Genomic DNA, 27,789 nt, shown 5'->3' with positions numbered 1-27,789 from the left:
AGGAGTCGCTGGGAGCAGGGCGATGGGACACAAGTTTGCGTAGGAGTGTTTTCCTTTTGTCAATAATTAATCACCGGAATCAGTCCGGCAGAATCGGAGTTTTAGCAATAGTCCGGAGGGCGGGGCCGAACACCTAACTCCGGGAGGCTCGGAGGTGCCCGGCGCAGTGGGAAGCTCAGCGCAGCTGGGGAGGAGCCAACACGCCGTGCTCACCTGAGCCGCAGGCAGATACGCTCAACTGGGAGGTAAGCATCTTCCAAAATTCCTATGTGAACTGTAAGGTAGCTTCAGTAGGATAGAATTCCTGTTTTTATAGGGGAAAAAATTAATACCGAGCTTTAGTACAATTTATCAGTTTATTATCTAACCGCAATACAATTTTAAGAATTGAATGGATTTTTCCATTTACCATTTCTATGCTGGAAACTAAGATGTTTCACTCAACAGCTGCCAAACTTTAATAAAGAAACTTCCCAGCCAAAAGAAAAGTACTTTGCTAATTATCTTTATTATTTATCTCGGTGTAATTCAGTAATAACTATTCAGGAAAATATTATTGGGAGGTGCTGGTTTCCTTCTTAAATAAATATTTATTTTTATCTAGTTTCATGCTCTTATCCAATACTTTTTGTCCAAAAGCTGTTTTGGGCAATAGTATACATGAGTCAATTACCAAAAAAGTGAAGAATTTCCTCCAGGGAATACGTTTTAATACATTTTCTTATTATTAATAAGCAGTATGTATTTTCTCAAAGATGCTTAAGCGATCATTTATAAGTAACCAACCTTCTACACCCAAGGAGTTAACTTTGCCATGGGGGTAGGGAAGGTGGGGAATGAATAGAGAAGGGTTTTGGACACAAGCAAGGGTCTAGACTTGTTTCAACTAAAGTAACTTTCAACTAGTTCACATATGAGCCCAGCCCATGATCAAAAAAAGAATTTGAAATTGTTAAATGTAAATCTTATCCCTCAAAAGTCCAAATAAATGCATCAGGGAAGCTGGGAAAGGTTTTTTTGTTGTTGTTGTTTTGTTTTGTTTTGTTTGTTTTGTTTGTAAGAGACTTTGCGGTGCTGTGCTTATTTTGAATTTAAAAAAATAAGAAATACGTGGTCATTTTTGCCAGTAAACTTTTTGAATTTATGCATAAAATGATTGCGATTTTAATAACTTGATTTCCACATCTGAAGTACACCTATGCTTTTTTAAATAGCCATCGTTTTTATGACTGTTTCAATGGCTGTAATGGCTTTGTACATAGATTACTAGACGAACAACAACAAACTAGTGTGAAACGCGCTGTCGCTCTCATCATTCAAATATTCCTATACAACTATTCGAGGCATAGACATTCTAGAATTTGACTCGTACGATGTTGATTGAAAGTGGACCACTCCTCAACTTCCATTAATTTTTTTAACCCACTCTTTGTAAATTTGCAAATACTTTTATAAAAACTGTCCATCATAATTTATAGCCAATTTTATATCTACTATGTCAGCATAAATTATTTTATGACCAAGTATACAAGAAGCAAAATCCTCATTAAAAATTATCCAAATGGGACTCAACTTTCATAATTGATGGTGTGAAAAGCTCTGCAAATCCACTTCTTGCAAAACAATAACTGGGTGAAAATTATAGATAAATAACCATTTAATGTCCCTGGTAATTGTCCTGAGGAAATACATTAAATGAAGAAATATTTATTCAAGACAACCTACTATCTTTCAGTAAGAACATTAGCAGTTTGTGGTATTTGAGCCACAACCCGTTTCCCCACCCCTTCCAGGTGAGTGTAATGATGCTCCAATCTGGGTGGGTGCAGCCAAGAACACAGGGCTTCCTCTTGACCTAGACCTCAGTCTAGGACTATGGTAGGTCCCTGAGAGAAGCAAGCCACCACCAGCATTTCTCACCCTCCCCAGCTTTGTGTTGCAGAAGCCCTACTCCAGGCAAGAGAAACTGAGAGGTCTGAGACTCTCTTCCTCCAACCATCTCCCACTCTTAGGCAAAAAGATGAAGAACACAACAAAAAGACAAATAACCCACTTTAAAATGGGCAAAGGATTTGAATAGACATTTCTTCAAAAAGTTGAACAAATGGCCAATAAACACATGAAAAGATGATTACTATCATTAGCCATTAGGGTAAAGAAAATCAAGACCACAATGAGATACCACTTCACACCAACCAGAATGGCTCTAGCCAAAAAAGACAGACAACAAGTCTTGAAGAAGATGTGGAGAAATTGGAGCCATCATATATTGCCAGTGGAAATGTGAAATGCCTGCAGTTGCTATGGAAGATAGTTTGGTAGTTCCTCAAAAGTTGTACACAGAGTTACCAAATAATCCAGCAATTCCACTCCTAGGCGTATATCCAAGAAAATTGAAAACTTATGTCCATGCAAGCATTTGTACAGAAATGTTTGGCATTACTCATAATAGCCAAAAAGTGGAAATAACTCTATCCATTGAGTAAAAATGGATAAATAAAATGTGTCATATAATGAAACAATGGAATATTGTTCAGCAATAAAAAAGATGGAGCTGATCCATGCTACAGTGTGGATGAACATTGAAAAGATTATGCTGAGTGAAAGAAAATCACGTATTTTATGATTTATTAACATAATATACTCACAATAGGCAAATCGATAGAGAACAGGAAGTAGATTAGTTGTTGCCTAGGGCTGGAGTGGGAGGTGAAGTTGAGAAATGGGGAGTGACTACTAAATGGTACAGGGTGTTTCTTTGGAGTGATGCAAGTGGTCTAAAATCAACTATGGTAATGGTTGCATAACTATGAATATTCTAAAAACCATTGAATTATGTACTTTAAGTAGATGAATTGTATGGTGTGTGAATTATATCTCAATAAAGCTTTTTTTTTAATTATCTAAGGTATTAAAAGGTATTTTAAAAGATTTAGAACTTGGACTTCATAAATCCTCATGTACCACTAGACACTTTTTCCCAGGGGCCACATTGAAGTATATGAAATAATTGAGACACAGGCTTTCCACAGGTGTGTGATCTGCATGTGTTAACACGCCTGCCCGAGTTTTCCCCCAGTTAGAAATAAGTCAAATGGCATTAATGCAGGCCTATAAAGATTTTGCTTACAATGCCATATCTTTTTGGACTCACCCAGTTATTATATCGGACTCACCCAGGACCTGCGAGGCCAGTTGTTCCTCCTGCTTCTGGGTAAGACTAGTTCTTTATCAGTTCTTCAGGCCAGTCATTGAGTTCGTTATGGCCCACATTGGGTGAGAGAGGCAGGTACCTGAATCTCAGCCCAAAGTGTACTTGTCTTCTATTCGGATTAGCCCAGTTTCACTCACACTAGTTTGGCCCTGAAAGCCGGAGTCTTGGGGGAAAGGAAGAGCAGGGGCAGCCACTGTTCCCATCAGCACACTGACATGTCATTTCTGGAAAGCATCTGCTGTGAATATGACAATCTCAAATGCAGGAGAAACTCCCAAATAATTAATACGCTCCTCTATTCATCTTTTATGGCTTGAGCTCCCACAAGCTGCCTGATCCCGTACTAAGAACCATGGAATTGGATGATAATGCCATCATTATAGCATTATTATTTTCCCAGAAGTGGGAATACAAAATTGGTGCATCTCAGAGTTTCACGTGGGTGGTAAGCAGCATCGGAACATGTTGCCAGAACAGTCATGAGTGCACTGAATCAAATCATACTCGCAGCTTTAGGGATTCAAGTCTACCTGCATTAGGAAACCTCAAGGGTTTTTCCATTGTTACCAGCACAGGCTTATCCTCCCATATATATGTTTTGAAGAGCATGCATGCTGATGGAAATGGATTTCATGTGATTTTTGACTATCAAAGTTTTGTAGAGATCTTATTGTCATATTTTGTCCAATTAGATGATTTCTGTAAAATAATTTTTGATGTCCAACCATTTGTCTATAAATTAAATACGTGTAGGAATAAACTTGACCATAGTTACTATCTTTTAATGTCGCTTTCATCAGGATTAATAGTTTGTTTATTCAGCAGATATTTATTACACAACTACCCTGTACCAGGATACCTCTAAGCCCTCGATGAGTAATAAACAAAGCAGACAAAAATTCCAGGGATGTCAGACATTAATAATAATGATGATGATGATGATGAATAAATTATATAGTGTGTAAGAAGGTGATAAGGGCTCTGAAGAAAAATAAACTAAGAAGGGAATTTCAAATTGTGGGATCAAGCTAAGCAGTAAGATCACGTAACTAGGTAATGTAAAGATCACATGCAAACCTGGACACTGTGACTCTGAAATGGGCCACAAGGATTACCAGCTCCAAATTAACTTCTCTTCCCCTCTTGGGAGCTTTGGTTTCCCTTCCCATTAGCTTCCACTACCAGCATTATTTTGCTGCCTAGATTTGCTGTTGTTTCCTTAAGGAAAATATTACATTAGCCCCAATACAGTCCAAGCAGGCACAAGGAATACATAATCCAGCCCAGCTCTAATTAAAACACGGCCTTACGATAACAAAAATTTTCACTCAGGGAAATCATTAGCCTGGGCTTTCAGTTTCCTGTTGGCCTTTTTCCCTAGCTTTTCTCTGGATTCTTGTAGTCTTCCAGGGGATTGTGTGGGAAATAATTGAGAACTGGTTTCCTCAAGTTAACTACTTTTTAAAGAGTGAAAGTGTGGGAGAGAAGTTGAGGAGGAGAAAATTTTCCAGGCCATCCTGGAAAGGAGAAGGGAGAACAAATCTTTCTCCCTTCACAGAGCGTCAAATCCCACAGACTAAATGGAAAAACCAGAGAGTCTGCTCTTTGTCAGACTGTCCCAGAATCTCTACTATGGGCACGTGGTTTAAAAGATACCTGGGGAGGCCTTGTTCTAGTAAAATATAGCGGGTGTGGTGACTTTCCTGGAATAGAGCTTTTAGATAATAGCTTAAAAAGGAGCAGGAACCTGATTTTGTAAGTCAAAAGGGAACATTTATCTCAGGCTTAGAGAAGTGTTTAAGAACATTCGGAATAAAGTTCAAAGTAAGTCAGAAGACCCCCTGTTATAATGAAGTTATTATGGAGATTAGAATTCTCATTCATCATTCAACAAGTTTTCATTGAGCAGCTACTATGTGCCAGGCACTGGGGGAATAAGACAGAGGAGGACCTTGCTTCAAAGACCTTTCTTTCTAGAGGCTACATTATATGCCCTTTGCTACAAAACAGCTGAAGAACACAGGCATAAGAACAACTTTATGATCTGCCATCCTGATGCCCCTTCAGACTGGGTAAGAGCTTCCTTCTGTGCCACAGAGTACCCTACACTTCCCTGTCATAGCATTTACCACACTGTGCGGGGATGCTTGCTTAGTTGTCCCTCCTGTTCTCTAGGAAGCAGCCTGAGGACAGTGACCATGTCTATCTTATCGACAGTTTATATTCCTCCTACATGCTTGCTAAATACTTGGTCGAGTGGCTGATTGGCTGGCTGGAAGGATGGATGGATGATTTGCCGGGTTAAAATCAGAACTCTTTGCAGAGAGAGGCAGCCTAGCAGAGTGGTTAAGAGTATGTGCACTGAATTTGCTGTTAGACTTTGGACCAGTTTTTAAATTTCCCAACATTTCAATTTACTCATTTGCAAAATGGGTATAGAAATAGTTCCTTCATTATAGTGTTGTTAAGTGAACTGCAGAAGGTAAAACATATGAAGTGCTTAACAAAGTTCTGGAAAATAAATTGTTCAATAAATATCTACTATTATTATCAGTATAGAATGGCAGCTTCCAAGGCGACAATTTGCTAATCAAGTACTGTCTCCTTACCCTTTCAGCTCCATTATAAGATCGGATGTCAATTAGTAATTCCAAGCTAAAGTTATCACTGTGAGTTCAAGACCTGAGAAAAGATTAAAAAGAGAATTTGAGAATAAATATAAGTACATATTAAACAAGAAAATTGAAAGAGGAAAAAAGCTCAAGACGGCATGTACAAGGCGACTTTTCTAGGGCAATAATACCTCTATTGCTCTCACACCTGCATCCCCCCATAGATAGCCAAAGTACCAGTTCATGTTAATCTTCTGGGACGTACTCATGCATCACAGAGTGTCATAACTAATAAAAATCAATGAATTTCACTGAATGTTCACTAGAAGAAGAAAGAAAAGCAACATAAAAATTTTATTTGAAGTTGTCTTATCTAAACCTAAAGTTATTGTGTTATCTTTCTTCTTTCTTTTGGAAATCTAACAATCTTCTTTTCTGTGTAAGACCTTTAGTCATAATTATCATAGTGCCTCCTCATCTGTGTTATTGCCTTCTTAGTGAGATGAACAGATAACCTTTGACCGGTCTGTGGAAACCCGGTCACTTTAATGTGTCGCTCTATTCTGTCAGAGAGAATACACTTGGGCTATTCCCTAACCACAGGGATCCTCACAGGGAATTTATAACCTTACTCAGAGAAAAAAAAATTTTTTTTTTAATTACTCAGACTGGAGCCTCTGATGGCCCTGGAAGCTCTGAATTGGCAGCTGTCACACATGACAGAAAGTATGTCAATATCCAGGGTGGTGTGTGGCGCACATGCCCAGGCCCACAATAAATGGAAGCTGTTATGATCAACTATCCAGGCAGAACCTTCCTTTAGCCTCAAGAATTTTCTGTCGTTATCACTAGGATATAACTGCTACATATCTGTTTGGAGAGAAAAATGAAAAAAAAAAAAAAAAAGCTTTGTAAGTTTAATAGACTTAAACCTAGGACAGTATCTACACATATTTATACACATATTTCCTACGTGCCTTAACAGATAAGCAGCAACCAAGTGAGCAACTCGAGGACTTAGCACTAGGATAGTAATGGCACCAAATTAAACATTTCACAGAATTTCTTTCACGTACCATCTGTGCATTCTCTGCCGTCCTCCCATAGAATGAGCAGGGATAGGGGTTTTTGTCAGGTGCCCTGCACAGTGTTGGGCTCATAGTAGTGGCTCAGTAAGTGTTTGTGGTATGAACTGAATAAATCTTCAGTTGACTTAAAATTTAGCCTAATGCAATTACTAGAACGGCGATTAGAAAAATGGTGTCACGACATAGAAAAAAATCCTTCTGAGTAAAAGTAATTGAAAAAATCAGGATACAGAATTGAATGCATACTATGATTACAACCAAGTCTAAAAGAATAAAAAATACATAGAAAAAAATTCCAAAATGCCACAATATGTGGGGTTTTTGTAGGTGGTAAAATTATAGGTGTGTATACTTTTATGATATTTCATGATTTTTATTGTGATATTTCAGGGGGACATTTTATTTCTATATTAACAAGTATGGTTTTAACAGTGATTAAAACTATTAATAAACAAAGAAATTATTCCTTTGTCCTTAAAGACCAAAGACTATTTGTCTAGCAACAATATTTCTCTTAAAGTCAACAGACTCTTCTGACTTAGCTACTATCTTTACTTCATCTACCTTCACTCATACTGGATTTAATATACAAAAATCAATATTTGTCACTCAAATAGTTGAGAAGATCTGATTAACTGTACTATTTCTGGAGCAAGTTTTTTGAAATATTATACTAGGGATGGAGAAACATTTTTTGTCACATAATCTACAATCATATCTATTGAGTGAGGTTAAAAGGTAAAAGAAAGCAACATTTTTCCTAAAAATTTTACATTTGCTCTGCTCTGACAGCTTTTAAGTTAAACATGTTGCCTACCAACATAATGAAAACAAAACTTAGAAATAGACAAATAGCTTTCTGACCTAGTAATTGACTCCCTATTTAAAACTTATAAAATTAATTCCATTACTTTAAAATAAAAATTTATATATATATACACACATAGATTAATGCATATATGTATGTATAGTTGTAAATAATACCAAGAAGTATATAGTTGTACATATAACTATTAGTATCATATTGTGTAAAGCTGCAATAGAAATTCAGCAACTTATAAATATGGCCCATGCTCTACATTTATAATTAAACGTAATATTACTACTACTCACTAAATTACATGCTATAGAAAGTGCCTACTCAGTTTTCGTGGCCTTTGTGAATACTACTATATGTTATATAGCCTCAGTTTCTCTTATAATGCTTTAAATAAGTTATTTCGCAGTCTGGTCATGCAACCAATTAACCTAGTTATCTGTAATCATAAACAAGGCAACTCCTTCAGGGATAACAAGCTATGACTTGATCATGTCCACTCTTAACATTTATCAGTTTGATTAGCTATAGATTCTAATGTGTTTCTTGTTTGTAGAATTATTTAAAAAATCAATTCTAATATGTGTGGATTCTAGGGAAGAGTCTTAACTGAGAACAGCTAATGCTGTGGAGTACAAATTTGCTTTTTAGAGCAAATTGCTTTCCAGGAAAAGGTAGTTAAGGAGCAGAGAAGAAAAACTCATAAAATTCGACGTGAACTACTTACCAAAGGACTGTCATGAGGAGAGGGAGTAATAGGACATTTACTCTCTCCCTTAGTTCTGGTATTTGAAGTGGAAGATTCTCACTTAATATTTGGCAGTATGCTTGACAGAACAGCATCCCATAAGTTTGATCTTCTCCTAATAGTAAACTGCTTCTCCCTTATTAACTCGTCCACTGGAGAGTAATTTTTAAGTAAAATTAACTCAGAGTCACTTTATTGATAGGAAAATTAGGCATAAAAAGAATACGTATTGACACCAATATTTCAGTTGCCAACACTTCTTACTTCTTGAGGCTACAGATACCTTGTCTACCCCACAATGAAGAGCTTGGGACTTAAAATTTCAGTCGGGTGTTTCATTCCCTAAAACTTTAAACAAAGAAAAAAGAAATCAGGTTGGCCTAGTTCTTGTTTTGATGGGCAGGAAAATCAGGTTATAATTTAGGACCAAAAAAAAAAAGTTGTTCCACAGGTTTCCTCCATTTAGGAGGAAACAAAAGTTGATGCAAACACAAAACACAATTCGGTACCACTGTGACCTACTAACTTCCTCCTGGGTGAATTCTTTCTCCCTGACTCATGACTGTCACCATTTTCCCACTTATATCATATGTCTCTGAAGGGTTCAATAGAGTCACCTGAAAGGACTCTTAGACAAGAGGAAATAAAATGCGTGTAGAAAATTGGAGGAAGAAATAATAATTGTGAGAAAAAGTGCTGTCTTTGAGCCCCCACTAAGACCCGGCACCATTAAGCATCCTTTATCAAAGTTATGCTGTTTAATCTTGACAACAGTGCAGACATAATTAATATTCTTTATGTTACTGATGACATAAGTGATGTCCAGAGAGGTTAAACATCCTGAATAGCAAACTTCAGTTTGCCAATTTCAAAATCCAAACTCTTTTACTATGGCAAAAAAACATTTTTAACAAAAGACATTCTCCAGGGGGATACTTAATTCTACTGTAGAAATAGTATCTTCAAATTGATAAAATTGTAGTAATCTCTTAAGTTAAAACCTTCCTCCTGATTCACAGCAACCCTCAGAAGGTGCTGTCTAGTCTCAGCTTGCACAAGTTCCCTAATGGAGCTCTCACTACCTCTCCAGATAACCCATTTCCCTTTAGACAGCTCTTGTTTAAAGTTTTTCCTAAGGTTCACCTCTGAAAACAGTAAAACAGTTCCAAACCCTCTCCTCCATGGCAGCCTATTAGACTGTTTAAGACTTTTCAGATCTGTTAAGACCTCCATGACACTTTCCCCCAAAACCTTCTCTCCGTGTTTCCATAGGAAACCTTCCAGACCTTATCCATCTAGCTTCCTATGGATGTGTTCAGCTTGTTGGAATGACTGTTTATAACATCTGACTGGAAGAAGGATGCTAATCAAAGCCAAGAGCCATAGCACCTTTTTCTCATCTGTGACACTGTACTTCTATAAACATATAAAAATATTGGATCACTTATTTATTTATTTGTCAAACGTATCTCAACACTATTGGCTCATAATGAACTTAAAGTCAAGAAAAATTCCTTAGTCTTTTTTACTTGAACTGTGCACCAGCCAAATTTCTCCCACCTTACCCTTGGGCAATTGACTTTTTGAACCGAATAACAAGACCTTTTGTTTCCCCCAAAGTTTTACCCTCGGATTCTTGAACACTCCAGTCTGCTAAGCCTCGTATTCCTCATTCCATAAGGTAGGGCCATCTCTAATTTGATCATTCATACTTTCCATGATTTAATTCAGATAAACAAAATTGCTGCAATGGTCAGGATGAATGCAAAGCCCTGGGCCCACTATGAAGACCCACTAACCATCTTTATGATGCTTTACTAATTACAAAATACTTTTACAAATATTATCTCATTTAATTCTTTCAACTACTCTATGCATAAGACACTATCATTGTTCTATATGTGAAGGAAAAGACTGAAAATGACTATGACTTGCCCAGCTAATAAATGACAAAATAGGAAATAAGCCTAGGGCTTCTGACTCTATAACCAGTGTTTTTTCAAAGACAGATTATTAAACACAGTGATTAACCTAAACTCTTTTTCTTCTCCCCATCCCCCATGGATATTAACAGAAACTAATTAAAATCAAGAAATATTTTCTACAGATACAAAATTTCACTAGCAGCAGATTAAAAGCAGGCTGCTCTGATGGAAGCAAAGTGGGGGGTTCTTAGCTTCTGCCTCTCTGTTCCACTTTGGGCCTCCCCCAGTCCTGGTACCTGCGGCACCTTATAGTCCTCTGAATATGATTGAGAAATCACTAGCCAATGGCATGTCCTTAAATGATGACCTTCCCTAAAATAATTTTTAACAATTTCCATGCCTTGTTTTTTTTTTTTTTTTTTTTTTTTTTTCATGCCTTGTTTTTATAATACATTCTAGACCTTTGTGGAAGATTATCCATCTCAGTGGTTTAATGACATTTTACATGGGACACAATTGTTTCAAAGTTTGAAGGCATATTTTGGTTTATTTAATTCAAATCTTTATTTCACAGATGAAGAAACAGCAACCCAGGGAGAATAAGTGACCCACACAGGATCATTCCTGGAGCTGCAAGGCCAAGGACACAGATCTGGACCCTCCCAGACAGGTGAATTCTTTTGACTTTATCAAGGGCCCTTTTGATTGCAACATGACATCTTCAACAAGATGAAGCTTCGAGTTCTCTCTTAAGTAACCAACAAACATTTGTTTATGTGCTGAATATTATATTGGCATTTAAGATGATAAAAGGAGTAAAATATAGTAATTAACTTTAGTAATTAGGCCTCAAAACAGTGGTTCTTAGCTTACAGACATTACAGATTCCTTTGAAATGTATGCAGAAAAATGTTCATCTATGCAAAATTTGCATATATTGCAAGGGATTCATAGATGCCAACCCCCTCAAGTCTTTGGCCTCCTCCAGGTTAAGAACCCCTGTCCTAAATTCATTTCTAATAACTGCACCCCATATTTTGTTTATGCTGTGTATGTTCAATGTAATAATTTATTTTGTTCACTTTGTGCAATCTTCTTGAGACTCCTGTTTTTTCCTTTTCAATCATTAAAGTTACCATGGAAATTGTGCCATTGGCACCATGGGCTTTTACAGCAGTATATCTAGCTGCACTTTGTGAGGTTTTAAGATTCAGACCATGTCATGGAGTGAGAAAAATCAAGGTTGACATACATGTTACCTTCAACATGTGTTTTAGCACATTAGTTATAGAAACCTATGTTTAGTTAATGTTTAGATTGAAAATTAAATGACAGAAGAATGAAAGCAGAACTTTAAAGAGAGCAGTTACTATCAAAGTTGCTGATTTGTTCATATTATACTTTACTCATGTATTTTCAGGAAATTAATATAAACATTAATAGTGAATAAATCAAATGTATCTGTGCTGTAATTTATTGTCTATGTGTCTCCATTTGCAAAGTTAAAATTTAAAAAAAAAAAAAGAAGAAGAAGAATTCCTGGCCTAGAACAAGCCAATCCCAGTACAAGTGCCAAAGTCAGAACTGCATAGCACCAGCTACTGTCTTATTTATGGGTCTGCTGGGTAAAGTCTGCTTCTGTTTCCACATCCTTCATCTTTTATTTAAATGGAGCGGCATCTTATTCTGGAAGACCTTTGGTACAAAAGAGGAATATGTGTTTTAGTAAGCATTTAATTAACTACATAGGACAAATTAAGAGAAAAATAAGGTAAAATGAAACACTGTCTTCCAAAAATGTTAACAGTAAAAGTGAGGATGGTCAGTTTTAATAATAAGACATTCATTTTCTTCCTGGTTCTTTTATTTTTAAGAAAGGAAAGGAAATAGAATTTAATAAACCTAGACTACCACTAGCTGCCTGCCCATTTTTATTCAGTCTATAGTAAAAATGACCCTCAGCCAATGGGGAAAAGGGTAGGGGGTGTGGACAAAAGGAAATAGATTTATCTTGTGATTAGCTGTTTTCTAATCCTTCCCTTTTTGCTATAATGTTTCAAGAGACTTATGGCTCTTAAATGGTTGGCAACAGTTTCTTCATTTCAAAATATTTTGGGAAACTCCAATGTTACTTTAAAGTTATTGATAGTGAAGCTTCATTTTACTTATTTGAAAAGTACTTGTTTGACACTTAGCATTTGTAAGCCACTGTCCGGGAGGCAGGATGGTGTCATAGGAAGAACACTGTGGAGTGAGAGAATTCTAGGACTGAATCCCAGTGTTGTTTCTTCCTTGGCTTCTGAACATAAGAACAGTACAAGCAACTTATCTAGACTCAGTTTCCTCATCTTTGAAGTGAGGTAATATATTCAATGTGCTTAGTACAATTCTTAGCATATGTTAGGTACTCAACTCAACAAAGAGCAGTCACTATTAAGGTTGCAGAGGCCTTTCTGTCTCCTTTACAACAGCCACACCAGAATTGAATAAACATTCTGAAGAATAATCTCTCTAAAAACTGGTTTCTAATTTAGTAACTAATAAAGGTCACATGCTCTGCCCATTCTCTTTTATTCTTTGTCCGGTATTCATAATCTAGCAATAGTATGTTAGCATAGTGTGGTAGTAATCATAATAGCTAACATTCATTTAGCCCTTCCTGTGTGTTATTCTAAATACTTTATACTTTGTAACCTTCCCAGTAATTGTTTGAATGAAGTTCTATTATCATTCCTGTTTTGCAGTTGAGGAAATCGAGGGTCAGAATGGTTGGGTGACTTAGCCAGGGCACACAATTAGTAAGGACAGAACTGGGATTGAAACTCACACAGGATCCAGAGCCCAAGCTTGTACCCACTCCTCCACACTGCCTCTCTGCAGGATTCTCAACCAGTTCCCCACACGGTCACCATGGGACCTTGGGCCTTGATTTCTTCATCTTTAAAATAGGTTTAATTTAAGTTAAGCACCTAGCCATTCCCTGCCACGCTGGCACCCCGAAATGCTATTACTGTTCCCTGAACAGAGTTCACAGTATAAGATTCTAGAAATGTTAAGGAAGAAATCTGTATTTGCTTCTTAGGGCTGCTATAACAAATTACACAGATTTGGTGGCTGAAAATAACAGGAATTTACTCTCTGATAGTTCTGGAGGCTAGACGTCTAAAGCCAAGTGCTGGCAAGGCTGTGCTCCCCCCAAAGGCCCTAGGAGAATCCTGCCTCACCTCCAGGCATTCCTCGGCTTGTGACTACATAACTCCAATCTCTGCCTCTGTCTTCACCTGAATTTTTCCTCCTTGTCTCTCTTCTAAAGATATTTTTCATTGGATTTAGGGCTGACTGGTAATCCAGGATGCTCTCTTGTCAAGTACCTTAGCTTAATTACATCTACATAGACCCTTCTTCCAAAGAAGGTCATATTCACTGCTTCCAGAACATGGAACATGTCTTTGCGGGGCTACCATCTAACCTACTACAATGTCTTAATCCAAATCTTGGAAGATTCCCTCTGGCATGCTTCCTGACAGCAAGCCTACACTTATTCGAAGAGAGAATAGAACATTTCATCTCACCCAGTTTAGACCTATAGTCAAAATGGTTACAAAATTTATTGATTGAAAAAAAATTTATATGCCCAGTTGCCATTGGCCTTCTCCTCATTTACCTAAAAATCAACAAAGTTCTTAGAAACAAACAGTTGTTACCTGTTTAAAAGAACACATTTGTAGCTCATCACTTCTCTGCTTTGTGCTGGAATCCTGTGGGTAACCATGCGCTTGGGAGCAGGTGAAGGATGACGCCAGCACTGATATGTTCACACTGTTCTCCCAGGAGAATGAGAAATCCACCTGGCTAAATTGTCAGCGAGACTTTTTTCTTTTTTCTTTCAGTACATCATTTCAGTAACTCACTTCTAAGTACGAGATTACAAAATCTAATTAGAGTAATTTAGTTGCCTAAAAGCAACAACATGTTTTGGCTGGATTCTATAAACTCCTGCCTTTCCCTTCTCACCTCCCTGCCCCCCCCCCCATCCCTGAAACCATCTGACCTGGAACACAGCAGTGCAACCAACCTAGCAGGGAAGTGCTCCTTGACCCAGGAGTTGGCAGAATGAGCACCTCACAATGCTGTGTCCCAACAGTCAGTCTCCACTCCTTTTTCTAAAAGCAGTGATAACTGAGATACAGAAGCAGGTCAGTTGAGGGAAGTGAAAGGACAGCAGACCATTGTCACAAAATCACATCTATGAAAGTTTAATGTTTCTGGCCACCAAAATAAGAAAAATACTGAACTCATCACCAGAAGCTTTCCACAGTGTAATAAGAAATAAGGAATAAGCCAGAAGAAAAAGCAGGAGGAGGAAGAAGAGGGACAGGTGAGTTAAGCAAAAATTAAAGAAGTTCTACAAGCACATCTGTTCAGTGTTACCAAAAAAGGGGGGGTGGGAGGCAAGAAAAAACAAGAATAAGAACAACAAGAAAAAGCAATTAGTATTAGAAAATACAATTGGAGACGTCTTGGTTAACCAGCTGCCTATACAACCGGATTTCCTTGGCACAGTAATGGGAGCAAGCGTTCAGCAAGTGTGCTTTTTACAAATTAACTTTGCAGTAACTCATCTTCTTTACCCTCAAATTGTTCTTTAGATAAAAGTTTTCAGTTTCTGAAGACTCATCAAATATAATAACAATAGGTGCAGATATGATAAAGTCTTAATTTTTCACGGTCAGGCTTCTAGCATGTAAGAACAGCAGACATTAGAAACAATAGTAAGCAAGTAGTTCCTTTATCAAACTACGAGCTTGGTGGCTGGAGAAGAGCTGGGAAAGAGAGGACAATGAGCATGGAAAACAGTCACCAGGAAAGGGGTTTATAATGACAGTAGAAAAGTAGTTTTAGCCAAACAATTTTGCTGCTTTTCCAGTCTTACTCGCTTTTAAGCGCTCTTGGTATTGGGGTCTTATGAGCCCCTTATTTCTTTTCAAAAGCAGGTAAGCATATCATAGAATTTATAATTCCCACAAGTACTATATAGAATTCCACTGATGCCGAGAATAAACATAAAAATGTCAAGTGTCCTCTTAGAAAGTTCTTTGGAGTTTGGAAGTTCTGAGTTTTCCTCTTACATCTGAAAGCCAAGAGAAAGCGAACCCCAACTGGGATCTCATAATTATTATTTGAAGACCTGTGGTGTTATTTGTGTACTCAGCTTTGTATGGTACATCCATGAGATTTTGCTAGACTTATTAATGCCCCACTCCAACTTTTAAAAAAAAAATTGTTTGGGCTGGCCCGTGGCTCACTCAGGAGAGTGCGGTGCTGATAACACCAAGGCCCCGGGTTCGGATCCCATATACGGATGGCCGGTTTGCTCACTGGCTGAGCGTGGTGCTGACAACACCAAGTCAAGGGTTAAGATCCCCTTACCGCTCATCTTTAAAAAAAAAAAAAAAAAAAAAAATTGTTCAAACTATTTTAAAGTTTTTTTTTTAATTGTTCAAACTATTTTAAAGTTTATTTTTAAATGTTAGTCTTTCATAATTTTTAGGGTTATTCACTAAAATTTTTTTATTTTTAATTGTGATTTTAAAAAAACACATAATGTAAAATTTACCATCTTAACCATTTTTAAGTGTACAGTTCACTAGTGTTAAGTATATTCACATTGTTGTACAAACAATTTCTAGAGCTTTCCCAGTTTGCAAAACTGAAACTCTATATTCATTATATAACAACTCCACATCCCCCTATTCTCCACCAGCCCCTGGTAACTACCATCCTATTTTCTGTTTCTATAGGTTTGATTACTCTAGACACTTCATGTAAGTGAAATTATACAGTATTTGTCTTTTGGTGACTGGCTTATTTCACTTCAAGAAGGGCCATTGATGTTGTAGCACGTGCCAGAATTTCCTTCTTTGTTCAGGCTGAATGATATTCCATTGTATGTATATAGCACATTTTATTTATCGGTTCATTTGTAAATGGACATGTGGGTTGCTTCCACCTCTTGACTCTTGTGAATAATGCAGCTATGAACATGGGTGTACGTTAATCAACTTTAAAAACAAATGACTGTTAATGACTTTAAGGTCATTGTTAGTGTTGCAGTTCTGTTCACTTTTTACTTCTAAAAACAACTTGGCAGCCCTTGGCAACAATATCTTCAGGAGGAAAGTCATCCAGAAGCTTTACACTTTCCTCTTTCCTTCTTTATAGAATAACAAGGTTTCTTTCTTTTCCTTTTTCTTTTTAAATAAAATAGTAATAAAGAAGCTCATTCTAGGAATGACTTTGCCCAGAAGCTCTACTCTCCATTCCAGTGTTGCCAAAAATAAACAGGGATACTTGCCCTGTTTCTATGTTGGTAAATGAAAGGACACCAGGAACAAGACAAGATAGATCATACCCCCATGACAAATTTTTCTTCCTATTCATAACATCTACTCAGCATTAATGTACTTGCCACTCTTTTTAGTTTCAAAATATGTATCTTCTTTTTGATAGCCACACATTGAGATTGATGTAATCTGAATTTAGTATTTCCTAAATTATTATGAATTTTTGTTAAAGTCAAATTCCAAATTTTCTTTCGCCACCAGAAATTCTTCATTCATAAATTCCTCTGTAGTCTGTTAGAACATGCTTTGAAATTACAGTTACTCGTACACTCCATGTTGCATAATGGTGTCAATTGATAGATGGAACGGAAATACGTGTTTTCTATTGTTCTGCTTTAATTAGAATTAATGAAAATTAGAGACAATAAGGCTGGTTCAGATAGTCACAAAACATTCTGCACTTGTGTGTAACACAAAACAACACTGTACTGAAAACAACTTGGCTAAGTTGTTGGGTGAGACTTTTTGCTTTGAGTACATTATTTCAGTAACTCACTTCTAAGTACAACATTATAAAATTTACTTAGACAAACTTAGTTGCAGAAAAGCAATAACATGCTTTGACTTAGAATTGCTAGTTTCTTACTCTCTGAAGAGTCTAGAATTTTCCAACTAGTTCATGAATGTGTAGAGAAGGTACCTAAATCGCCCTGGTTGTTTGATTTTCTCCTTATCTTTGATTCATCACAAACTTTTAAGTTGGTTTTTTAGCTCCCGCTAAAGACTTGGGCTCAAATCTTTACTTCTAGTCTGACTTCTAGTATTTACTGTGCTGTCAACATGAGGAATTGGTTGCCAAAGGAAGGCAGAGAAGTGTTCTAAGATGGAAAGGAAATTCCCAGGAAGATGTTAAGCAAAGATGGGATTGTCTGTGGGGCACAGGGAACATTGGGGTCACCCACAGAAAACTTAGAGCAAGTTACTGGAAACTGGGAAGCCAATAAACTACTGTTGTGCCTAATTCTGATGAGACACAATGTGAGGTTCTGCCATTAATCATGTGAACTTAAACCACATTCGTATCTGATGCAATAAGAAATCATGTGTCTCTGTATGTCTGTGAATCAAATTGTGCTCACATAAAGAAGCAGCTTGTGATGCGGCCCCCAAGACAGAAGCCATCACATAAGGTTGTGCATTGTACAACCCACTTGACAGTATGTATTGGCCCTGCCCAATACACATTTGAAAATTTATTTAGCGATTGCAATGCCTTTCAAGTAGTGGTTTATGGTAATGGCTATAAACCATTGCATCAACATTTATTTATTTATTAATGTACTAGGCAATTCAATTAGCAAACACAAAAAGCTGGGTTTTTTCCTGTAAAACATAACAAACCATTTCATTGATGAAGTACTGTTATAGGATATTCCACAAAGACTCTTTGAGTCTATAATTTAGTAAAGTCTTGCAAATAGTTTAAAGATGTACCAACCCACAAGTAACAGAAACAGACTATTACTACAACTATTAATATTACTTCTAAAAAGCTAAAACGCATCCCTATGCTTTTTCTTACGTCACTGAAACAGGCTTAGAAGCATTTATCAATTATCTCCAGTTTACACGTGGAAAAACTGTGACACAGAAGGTTTTGAAGCTTGCTCAAGGACACAAAGTAAAATAAATACCCATAGAAAGAAAGGGGGAAAGAGAAGAAAAGAAAGAAACAGAACAGAAAAGAGCTGTAGCAATAGAATTCAAGTCTCCCGATGTTCTTAGTCTGTGATTCTTTCCATTAGATTCATTTTTCTACCTACCAATTTTAAATTATTACTCACCTAGAGTAAGCACTTGTAAAAGCCGTTTTAATGGGATTTAAAACCACTTCAAGTGTTTCATATTCCCCACAGAGTCCATGAACTTTTAACATTATGAGAAAGTAAAAAAAAAAAAGCATTTGTTATATATGTATATAAATTTAGCACCAGCTCCCTTCCATTCTTCAAAAAGACAGATTGTACTGAATTTGCAAAAACAATCTGTCTAAAACACGTTGCTTGAAAGCAGACAATGAAAATTTATAAGCACCTTTTATGGGCCCATATTGTGCTGTAGAAATATTAAATAAGTCCAAGTATGGTTCCTGCCCTCAACAACCTTCCAATTCAGTCAGTCAGCCAGCAAGCCAACCAACCAGCACACCGGCCAGACACTCGGCATGAAAAGATGAATGCCACACATTCCCAGTATTCAAAGACCTCATAGTCTAGCGGGGAAACAGCTGGTAGATGGCTGATTATGATACAGTATAATTGCTGAAATGTTGCTACAACAGTAACACATAGAAAAAAGTAATATATTTTCCTTGGCGGGGCTGGGGAGTCATCTGCCAATGTTACAAAGACAAGAAGATATGGGAGATACATCTTGAAAGTAATTAGGTTTTATCTGGTAGAGTAGGGGCAGAAGAGGATTGCTAGGAAAGAGAAGAGCATGAAATAAAACACAGGAGCTTTAGAATGAGTGGCGTTTAGCAGGAGAGTTGAGAGATGAAGCTGGAGAGGTAGAGAAATCAAAACATGAAGTGCCTTAAACGAATGTTTCATTTTATAGGAAATGGAGAAACGTTGAAGGTTTTCAAGCAAAGAAATGAACCTGTAAATTTAGAAAGTTAATTTTAACAGCAGTGTGGAGATTGTAAGGTAAAGGGGGCAAGTTGGTAGCCTACTTCATTAGTTCATGTAAAAGATGGAGAAAAGTCCACAGCACTGTCCAATAAAACTTTCTGCAATAATTGAAATATTCTGTATCTGTGCTGTCCAATATGGTAGCCACTAGTCACATGGAGCTATTGAATGCTAGACATGGTAGTTCACACTAACTAGCAGTTGCCATACTGGATGGTGCTGATACATCTCAGAGAAGGTAACACTTGAGTTAAGCCTTCAACTAGGGTTTTTCCAACTGCCGGTTGTAACTGGTAGGTTAAGAAATCAATGTATTAGGTCACGATCAGGATGTTTTAATTAGAGAATGACATGGAAAAGGGTAGAATTGACTAGAATAAATATAATAGAACAGAATAGAATAGAAAATATTGGCATGCACTGCAAAGTAAATATTATTTGGAGAGACATTTGTTTTACTTGTATGACTCTGTGTGTGTGAGAGAGACAGCACACATGGGTGCATGCCTTGGATCACAGTGTAAAATGTATTTTTTCCTATTTTAAAATGTTTAAAAGCCAGTATCTTATGGAAGAGTATTAATTACTTACATAGAGTTACTGGAAAAAGTGTTCCAGAAGGGAAGAAAGCCTAAGCAAAGTTCACTGGAGTTTAGAATAGGAATAACTCTGGACCTTTCAAGAGTTTCCTAATTATTCTTTTTTCCTTTGAAATTTTTAAATAGACTTTATTGTTTAGAACAGTGTTAGATTTACAGAAAAATCAAAAGATAGTACAGGGCCGAGCCCATGGCACACTCAGTAGAGTGCAGCGCTGGGAGCGCGACGACGCTCCCGCTGCAGGTTCAGACCCTATAAAGGAATGGCCAGTGCACTCACTGGCTGAGTGCAGGTCAGGAAAAAAAAAAAAACGACAAAAAAAAATAGTACAGAGAGTTCCCATATACCCTGCACCCACCCAGTTTCCCCTTTTAAATGAAAGCTTATGACATATTTGTTACACTTAAGGAGCCAATATTGATATATTACTATTAACTAAAGACTTTACTCAGCTCACATTTCCTTAATTTTTACCTAATTTCCTTTTTCTGTTCCCAGATTTCATCCAGGGTACCACATTACAATTAGTCATCTTGTCTCCTTAGTCTCCTCTAGGCTATGAACTTTTTCACACTTTCCTTGTTTTTTGATGACCTTGAAAGTTTTAAGCAGCATTAGCCAGGTATCTTGCAGGACACTGCTCCATGGGACTTTGCCAGGTGTTTTTCTCATGATTAAACTGGTGTTATGGGTTATTGGGAAGAAGGCCACAGAGGTAAAGTGCCATTTTCATGACATCATACCATGGATACAGACTATCAACATGATTAATCATTGTTGATGTTGACCTTGGTCATCTGGCTGAGGTAGTGTTTGTCGGTCTCCTCCACTGTAAAGTTACTTTTTTTATCCCACTTTGGAAAGAAATCACTATGCTCCAAATGTTTTTAATAAATGATTAAATAAATTAATTTATTTAATCAAAGGAAGGCATGTACTTGAGTAAGTCATATTGAGTTCTTTCCAAAGAAAGCTAGTTCTTCTGGGTACAGACACAGTCTCTGTTTGATACAGCATTTCTCTCTGCAACAGGCAGGACACTTTTATCACTTCTTAGCTTTTCAGGTTCCAAATATAAAGTACAAAAAAAGCTGAGTGATGGATGTAGAATTCCAAAATGAGTTGGGAAGGAGTGAACCCCAAATTGATTGAGGGTCCTTCTGACTTTTCAACGCTGATTCTGGTGTTCTAGAAGTAAATTTAAGTGTAAATGTGTTAGGTATTTTTTTTTCCCAGGAGGGAAGCTAATTTTTAGAAAGGGAAATCTCTTACTGAGAAAATCTTATAATATGGAGTACTTTCTTTTAGACAGGAAAGGGCTGCAGGATCATGATCACATCGTCTGCAATATTCCCAAGATAAATGCCACCATACCCAATCATCTGCTACTCATCTCTCATCGCAATTGCCCAACTTCCTCCCACTCCTGTTCCCAAGAACAGAAAACAACAACAAAGAGCTTCTTGAGCAAGCCAAGCCACTGCTCCCCTGTAAGCTCCCCTCAACAGTATTCTTTTTTCATGACTCATATACATGGGTTCATGTTAACACATGTATCTTTTTAATGGCTAAGTTATTCACTTTCTTCCCCCATTCAGATCAGAACGAAGTCCTGCCACCAAGTAATGTGGGTCATAAGTCCCAGGTCATCTTCATCTCAATTTGGGAAAAGATATGAAACTTTATCTCCTTGCCCACTGCACACAAATCTAGTGAGAGAAAAAGCGTCACCTGTTGATAAAAGGGTAGTGGCATTCAGAAATAAAAAAATAGGCACTTACTCTCCATTCAGTTATGAAGTAACCTCTTAGGGAACTTCCAAGTCCCTAATATTTTCCACTGTCCCAGTGTCCCTACTCATTCAGCGAATACCCTTTAGGATTCAGTCTCTCCCTCTGGTTCTCAAGACTCTAATAATCCTTCTCCGTCTTCTTCCCCACAACCTGGAAAAGCTCCGCTTTGAGTCTTTCATCCATGCTAAGATGTACATTACTAATAAGAACCTTAGGCTTTGCCAGTTCCCAGTAATATTTGCAACAAATAGGCATTCAAACCTTCAGTTGCTAGATGAGAATCTGCCCTGTAAAATTTCAGGAAAAAATCTTGAACAAAAGAGGAATAGGGCCTAGGGAAGGTGAGGGAGGGTGGGGCTAAGGCCCTCCAGATATCCTACACACCTGCCTCCACTGTCCTTGCTCAGCTTTGAGGTGATCACTACCTTAGTCTTCGAAGACCTCAGAAAACCTCCACTGGAATTTCTACTTCTTCATCCAGTGTCAGTTCACAGGATATTCCCCATCTGGACCAATCGATTCAACTTAGTTTGACCAACTAATTTAATGTCAAACAATTTAATATCAATTTGATGTTACCTGGTAGGCTTTGTCCTTTTCTTTAAAATGAGTGATTTGGTTTAGGGGAAATCTACAGTCCATCCAGCTGCTAGCATTCTAGGATTCCACTTTAGCTACCTAATACAGGTGGTAAATGCTGTTTAAAACATACATGTCAGTGGAATACACTCAGCTGAATTATAATCCTTAAGGGCAATGGCCACGGCTATCTTGACCACCAAGGAACATTCAATTCTGAGTGCAATTTCCAGAATATTAATAATATTTTTGATTAACAAATAGAAGAGTGGGAGACAGGAAAGCCTTTCTTCAGTTAGCTTCTATCTTCCTGTCTGAGCGTTTCCCCTCCATATGCAGGTCCTGGGGACTGGTGCTTTTCCTGCATTACTGCTACTCCTCACAGCAACCCTAAGCAGTAGGGACCATTACCCCCATTTTACAGGTGAGAAAACTGAGGCAAAGGTCAATTAAATAACGGGCCCAAGGTCACGTAGCCAGTAAGTGGAGGAGTCAAGATGTGAACCAGGTCTATCTTTATTCCCAAACTCATACTCTGCAAAAATCCTTTTAAAACTCTTTTAAAAGCTTCTAGTTCTCCCCATGCACCTGAGAATATTGTCTTAGTTCAAGATGTTTCAGGCTGCCATACAGAATAGACTGGGGTGCTTATAAGCAACAAGAACTTATTTCTCACAGTTCTGAAGGCACCAGATCAAGGCACTGGCAGATTCGGTGTCTGCTGAGGGCCCAATTCCTGGTTCATAGACGTCTTCTTGCCATAACTTCACATGGCAGAAGGGACAAGGGAGCTCTCGGGGGGGGTTTGTAAGGGCATTACTCTCAGATCACTGATCACTTCCCAGAGACCCACCTCCTTAAACCATGACCTTAGGAGTTAGATTTCAAGATACGAATTTTGGGGGACAGAAACATTCAGTTTTGAGCATGTTAGAGTCAAACTGCATCCCAGCCACCCTCTTCCTGCAGACATACCACAGTCTGCTTAGGCAATGCCACCTTTGAATGCACAACCTCTGTAAAGATCTAAAAGTGTTTCAAAAGTCATCAAGTTTAGAGGAAAAAATTTTTAAAGAAAAAGAAACTACTCTCTCCCTCTTTTCAGTATATGGCAAATCATCTTTTAAAAAGCACATAAGTAAAAACAGGAGATTCGTGATGTGCTTGAACAAAATGAACATTTCAAGTTCTTTGTTTAGCTTTGCTGAGATATGGTGTTAGGTCTTTAAGGAAGTGGGTAAATTTCACATTTCATTATGAAAATTTAAGAATTTAAGATGTTTTCTGTCATCTTATTTCCCCAAATTCGGCCTTTTTTCCTAGCTTCCTTCTTAGGAATGTCCTTTCTCCCCATTTAGTGCTCATTCCTGGCCCTTCATTCACTGCATGTTTGTTACATGGTCCCATTTGCTGCTGCCTAGAAGAGCATCTCCTGCCTGCAATGCCTTTGGAGACAGACTCCTTCTGACATCATTGCTATTCAGAAGAAGCCACGTAGTATATTTGTTCAGTGAATGAATGAATTCTCCTACCCACATTAATCATCAAATTTTCTAAAGTCTTTTTAAAATCTTGCATGTAGTCCCATAGGAGATAAGAAAACGGACTCACACGGAAGTAGAAGTATACAACGTAAGCAAATCTAGAACCTGAAAATATGTTCTAACAATAGATTGTAGGAGATGGTTTACCAGTAATAACCAACTCTCTCTCTTCTCACCTTTTCATAATAAGAAACAAAAAAATAATCTTTAAAATTGTTTCTCATCAATAAGAAAAAAATGAATCAAAGAAAGAGGGGGCAATCAATGTTTTATGTGAACTGAACCTTAGACTTCAAGAGACTGAAGGGAGATGTGACAATAAAAGCACCTTTCACATGTCAAATCTGGCTACTCAGGGCTGGGAAATTATACTGGGGATTGTGGAAACTGGCAAGAAAAAAATTTTTTAAATCTTAACTGCTTATGTTGTTAGCAGTTTGAAAGTACATTTAAAATGGCCAGATTTCAAGTCATTGCAGATGTGGGGTATTCGTGACCAAAGTCTTACCGAATATCCACCTTTGGTGTAATACACATTGGTATTCTTTTTATCTGTTGTTTCCTTGATTGAATGATTGCTTGACTGATTTATTGACTTTCAGTAGTTTAAAACAATAAATATTGATTGTCTCACACCTTCTATGGCTCAGGAATCTGGAAACAGCTTAGCTGGGTGCCTCTACCTCAAGGTCTCTCACAAGGCTGTGATCATTTTGTTGGCTGGGGCTGCCCAATCAAGAAATTTAATTTTACAAGAGAAAGCAATGGCCAGGAGATTAATTTGTGCATTTTTAAAAGCTACAATGTATGGAGAAAAAGTCAATGATATTTTTAAGTGAGCAATATTATCTCATTTGTAAAAGTGAAAAGCGTATTAATATTTTAAACAGGCTCTCAGTACATGGTTTAGTCTGAATAAGTAACACCCATGGGAAGAGTAAAGGCATAGATTTTTTGAAATGATTGGTATCCAAAATCTTTTCAACTTGGCTTTCAAGTGCAACGTGACCATATGAGCTTAAAGCCTCCTCCTCTCAAAGCAACCACAGCATCTCTCTGTTAATTACCTCTAGGCCCCCCTCACTCATAGGTTAAAGACAAAATAGTTAGCCTCTCCAACTGGGCCCTACAGCTCCTGGACTCACTCTGGCCATTCCTGCCTCTTCAGTTTTATCAGACTCCCTGTGCCCTGTGCTCCACTCCATGGTCCCCTCAACCACCTACCAAGCTCCTTCCCACCTCGAACCTTTGCACAATTTTTTCCCTCTGTCTTGGCTGTTCTCCCCACCTCACTACCCATTTTATCTGTTTGACTTATAATCATCCCTCGGATCATATCCCAAATATCTCTTCCTACAATACTGCTCAGACTGGATCAGGATTCCCCAGACTCTTATACACTATACTTGTCCTTCAGGCACTTAAGGCCCTTATAAAAGAGGTGTCCACGTGTTCAATCTTTTTGCCCTTTCATTCCTTCCGCCATGTGAGGACACAGGGTTTAAGGTACCATCTTAGAAGCAGAGACAGGGCCCTCACCAGACATTAAACCTGCCAGTGCCTTGATCTTGGATTTCCCAGACTCCAGAACTGAGAGAAATAAATTTCTATTATTTAAAAATTACCCAGCCTCAGGTATTTGTTACAGCAGCACAAATAGACTAAGACACTCTTTCTGTCACTCATTTCCCCCTCAGGACCTAACTCTATTCACCTGTGCTCTTTCTCTGCAACCAGAGCTGGTGGAGGAAAAGAACATTGGAGGTAACTTCTCACTGATGCCTACCTACTAGGACCTGGCATTTAAATTCAATTATTTAGTTCTTCCTCTGGCTTCTAGGAAAGATCAGAGGCTGATACTTGTTTTCATAAGAAAATAAAAATGCTTCAACTTGTATTATCTATTTTTCTGGATTATCCTGGCCGTTATTACAGATAATTGTGACCTGGTCACACATGGACCTTCCATTTTAAGTTTTTATGAAAACGATACTTTTCAAAAGGGGTTAATTCTTATCAACGCCAAGCTGTATGAAAATCAATAATAGCTAAGTGTATCCCACTTACATTGGAACTTTGAGTGCTCTATAATTATTTTTAAGGTGGTTACTTGTCATTTATTTATTTATTCATTCATTCAGAAAATATGTACTGATCCATCTTTGTGCCAGGCATTGTCCTAGGATCTGTACAAAAGGATCAGTGAGGCTCCACTCATAGCCTAAGAAATCTACCGTCTTATACAACAAAACCTCAAGAGAGGATTGAAGAAAAAAGAGACATCTTCAAGTCAGATGAAAGAAATGACCTTCAAAAAATTCAAACTGCGATTGGACTAAAGTTATCAAAGCAGACTTTGATGATGTGGCACCATCATGTTCTCAGGAATCTGCCAAAGAGGCACAAAGGTGTATTCCTATAGACACCCACCACTATGGCTGTGAGAGTCTGCACGATCTTCCCAGGAATCTTTCTAAAAAGTGATGAGTACTCTTCTTCCTGGGAAGTTTTACATGTGGTTATAACTGTGGTCCTATCTGAAGGCCAACAAAACACACATGTGATTTTTATAAGTTCCGTACCACAAAACCAAATGACCACCCAAAGGTATATTTTGGGCTTTCCATTTGTTTTGGAGCTCCCCAGACCACCCACGTGTTCAGTTATTCTCTAGCAGGACTCCTGGGACTCATATATTTGTATTCACACCTAAGGTATATTACAGCAAAAGAATATACAGCAGGTTCAACAATGAAAGAAGACACAGGTGGAATCTGGAGAAATCCATTTATGGGGTTCTGATGTTTCCATGAATGGACACATTGAGTGTATTCCCTTCTCTGCCAGCAAAAAGTGCAGTAATGGATGTGCAATGATCTTTTCCCAGGGAAGCCCATTAGACCCTCAGCAGCCAAGGTTTATACTGGGACTGGTCACATGGCATTCTTTGCCTGGCAATTACCAAAATTCTGGAATACCAGAAAATAGTAGGTGTTCACTAAAAATTACATTGTCTAGGCACAGTGAATCATCTTTATCTATTAGGGAATGGAGAGACTATTCCAAAAGCCAAGTTTCCAGATGCCAGACAAGGGCTAGACTTGCAAGCCGGACCTTCTGAAGATTAGCAGCCTCAGGCTCGCCGTATTAACTCTCTTCTGCACACCATTCTTTAAATCTTCTGCCAGAATATATGTTGTAGGAAATAGAAAAGCTCACATTTATCTCTCTTTGTATACATGGCTAAAGAAAATGTGGCTAGCCTCAATTTTTATGTAGGGTTATCACAAGAGTTATTTATTGCAATTATCAGTTTTAAAAAGGTATTACTGTTACTAATAACATTATTACTGTTAATTTTAGTAGTAATTAGTAGTAGCAGTGACAATATTATTAATTTCTATAATTAATATATTGTATATCATGTCTATATAATATTCATATTAATAATTCTTTCAATGATCTTTAACATCCTTTGAAAGATTTTAGCATGCTAAGATCATGAAAATTTAGGGAGATTCTGTGTTTGGTTCTTTAGTTTTCTTCTAATCTGTTACCTTCTTTAACAGGGCAGACTTTCTGCAGCTTGAAGGAGCTGACCATGGATATCAGGCGTGTGAAGGACTATTTCTCCTGGCTCTACTATCAATACCAAATCATTAGCTGCTGTGCTGTCTTGGAGCCCTGGGAGAGATCTATGTTCAACACCATCTTACTAACCATTTTTGCTATGGTGGTGTACACTGCCTATGTCTTTATTCCAATCCACATTCGCCTGGCTTGGGAATTTTTCTCAAAAATGTGTGGATATCACAGTACAATTTCTAATTGA

The 27,789-nt window shown here is 37.6% G+C and overlaps 1 protein-coding gene across 1 annotated transcript; it reads left to right on the top strand.

The window, feature by feature from the left end:
- The first annotated feature begins 172 nt into the window (after nt 1-172).
- SPTSSB (serine palmitoyltransferase small subunit B) lies at nt 173-27,789 on the top strand. Its single transcript, XM_063082589.1, has 3 exons — nt 173-245; nt 10,979-11,074; nt 27,527-27,789. The coding sequence occupies exon 3, from the start codon at nt 27,559-27,561 to the stop codon at nt 27,787-27,789; it is 231 nt and encodes a 76-aa protein (XP_062938659.1). The 5' UTR covers nt 173-245; nt 10,979-11,074; nt 27,527-27,558.

Source organism: Cynocephalus volans, chromosome 1, assembly GCF_027409185.1.
Source record: "Cynocephalus volans isolate mCynVol1 chromosome 1, mCynVol1.pri, whole genome shotgun sequence".
Lineage (NCBI taxonomy): Eukaryota > Metazoa > Chordata > Mammalia > Dermoptera > Cynocephalidae > Cynocephalus > Cynocephalus volans.
This window is presented reverse-complemented; position numbering and strand designations above follow the sequence as displayed.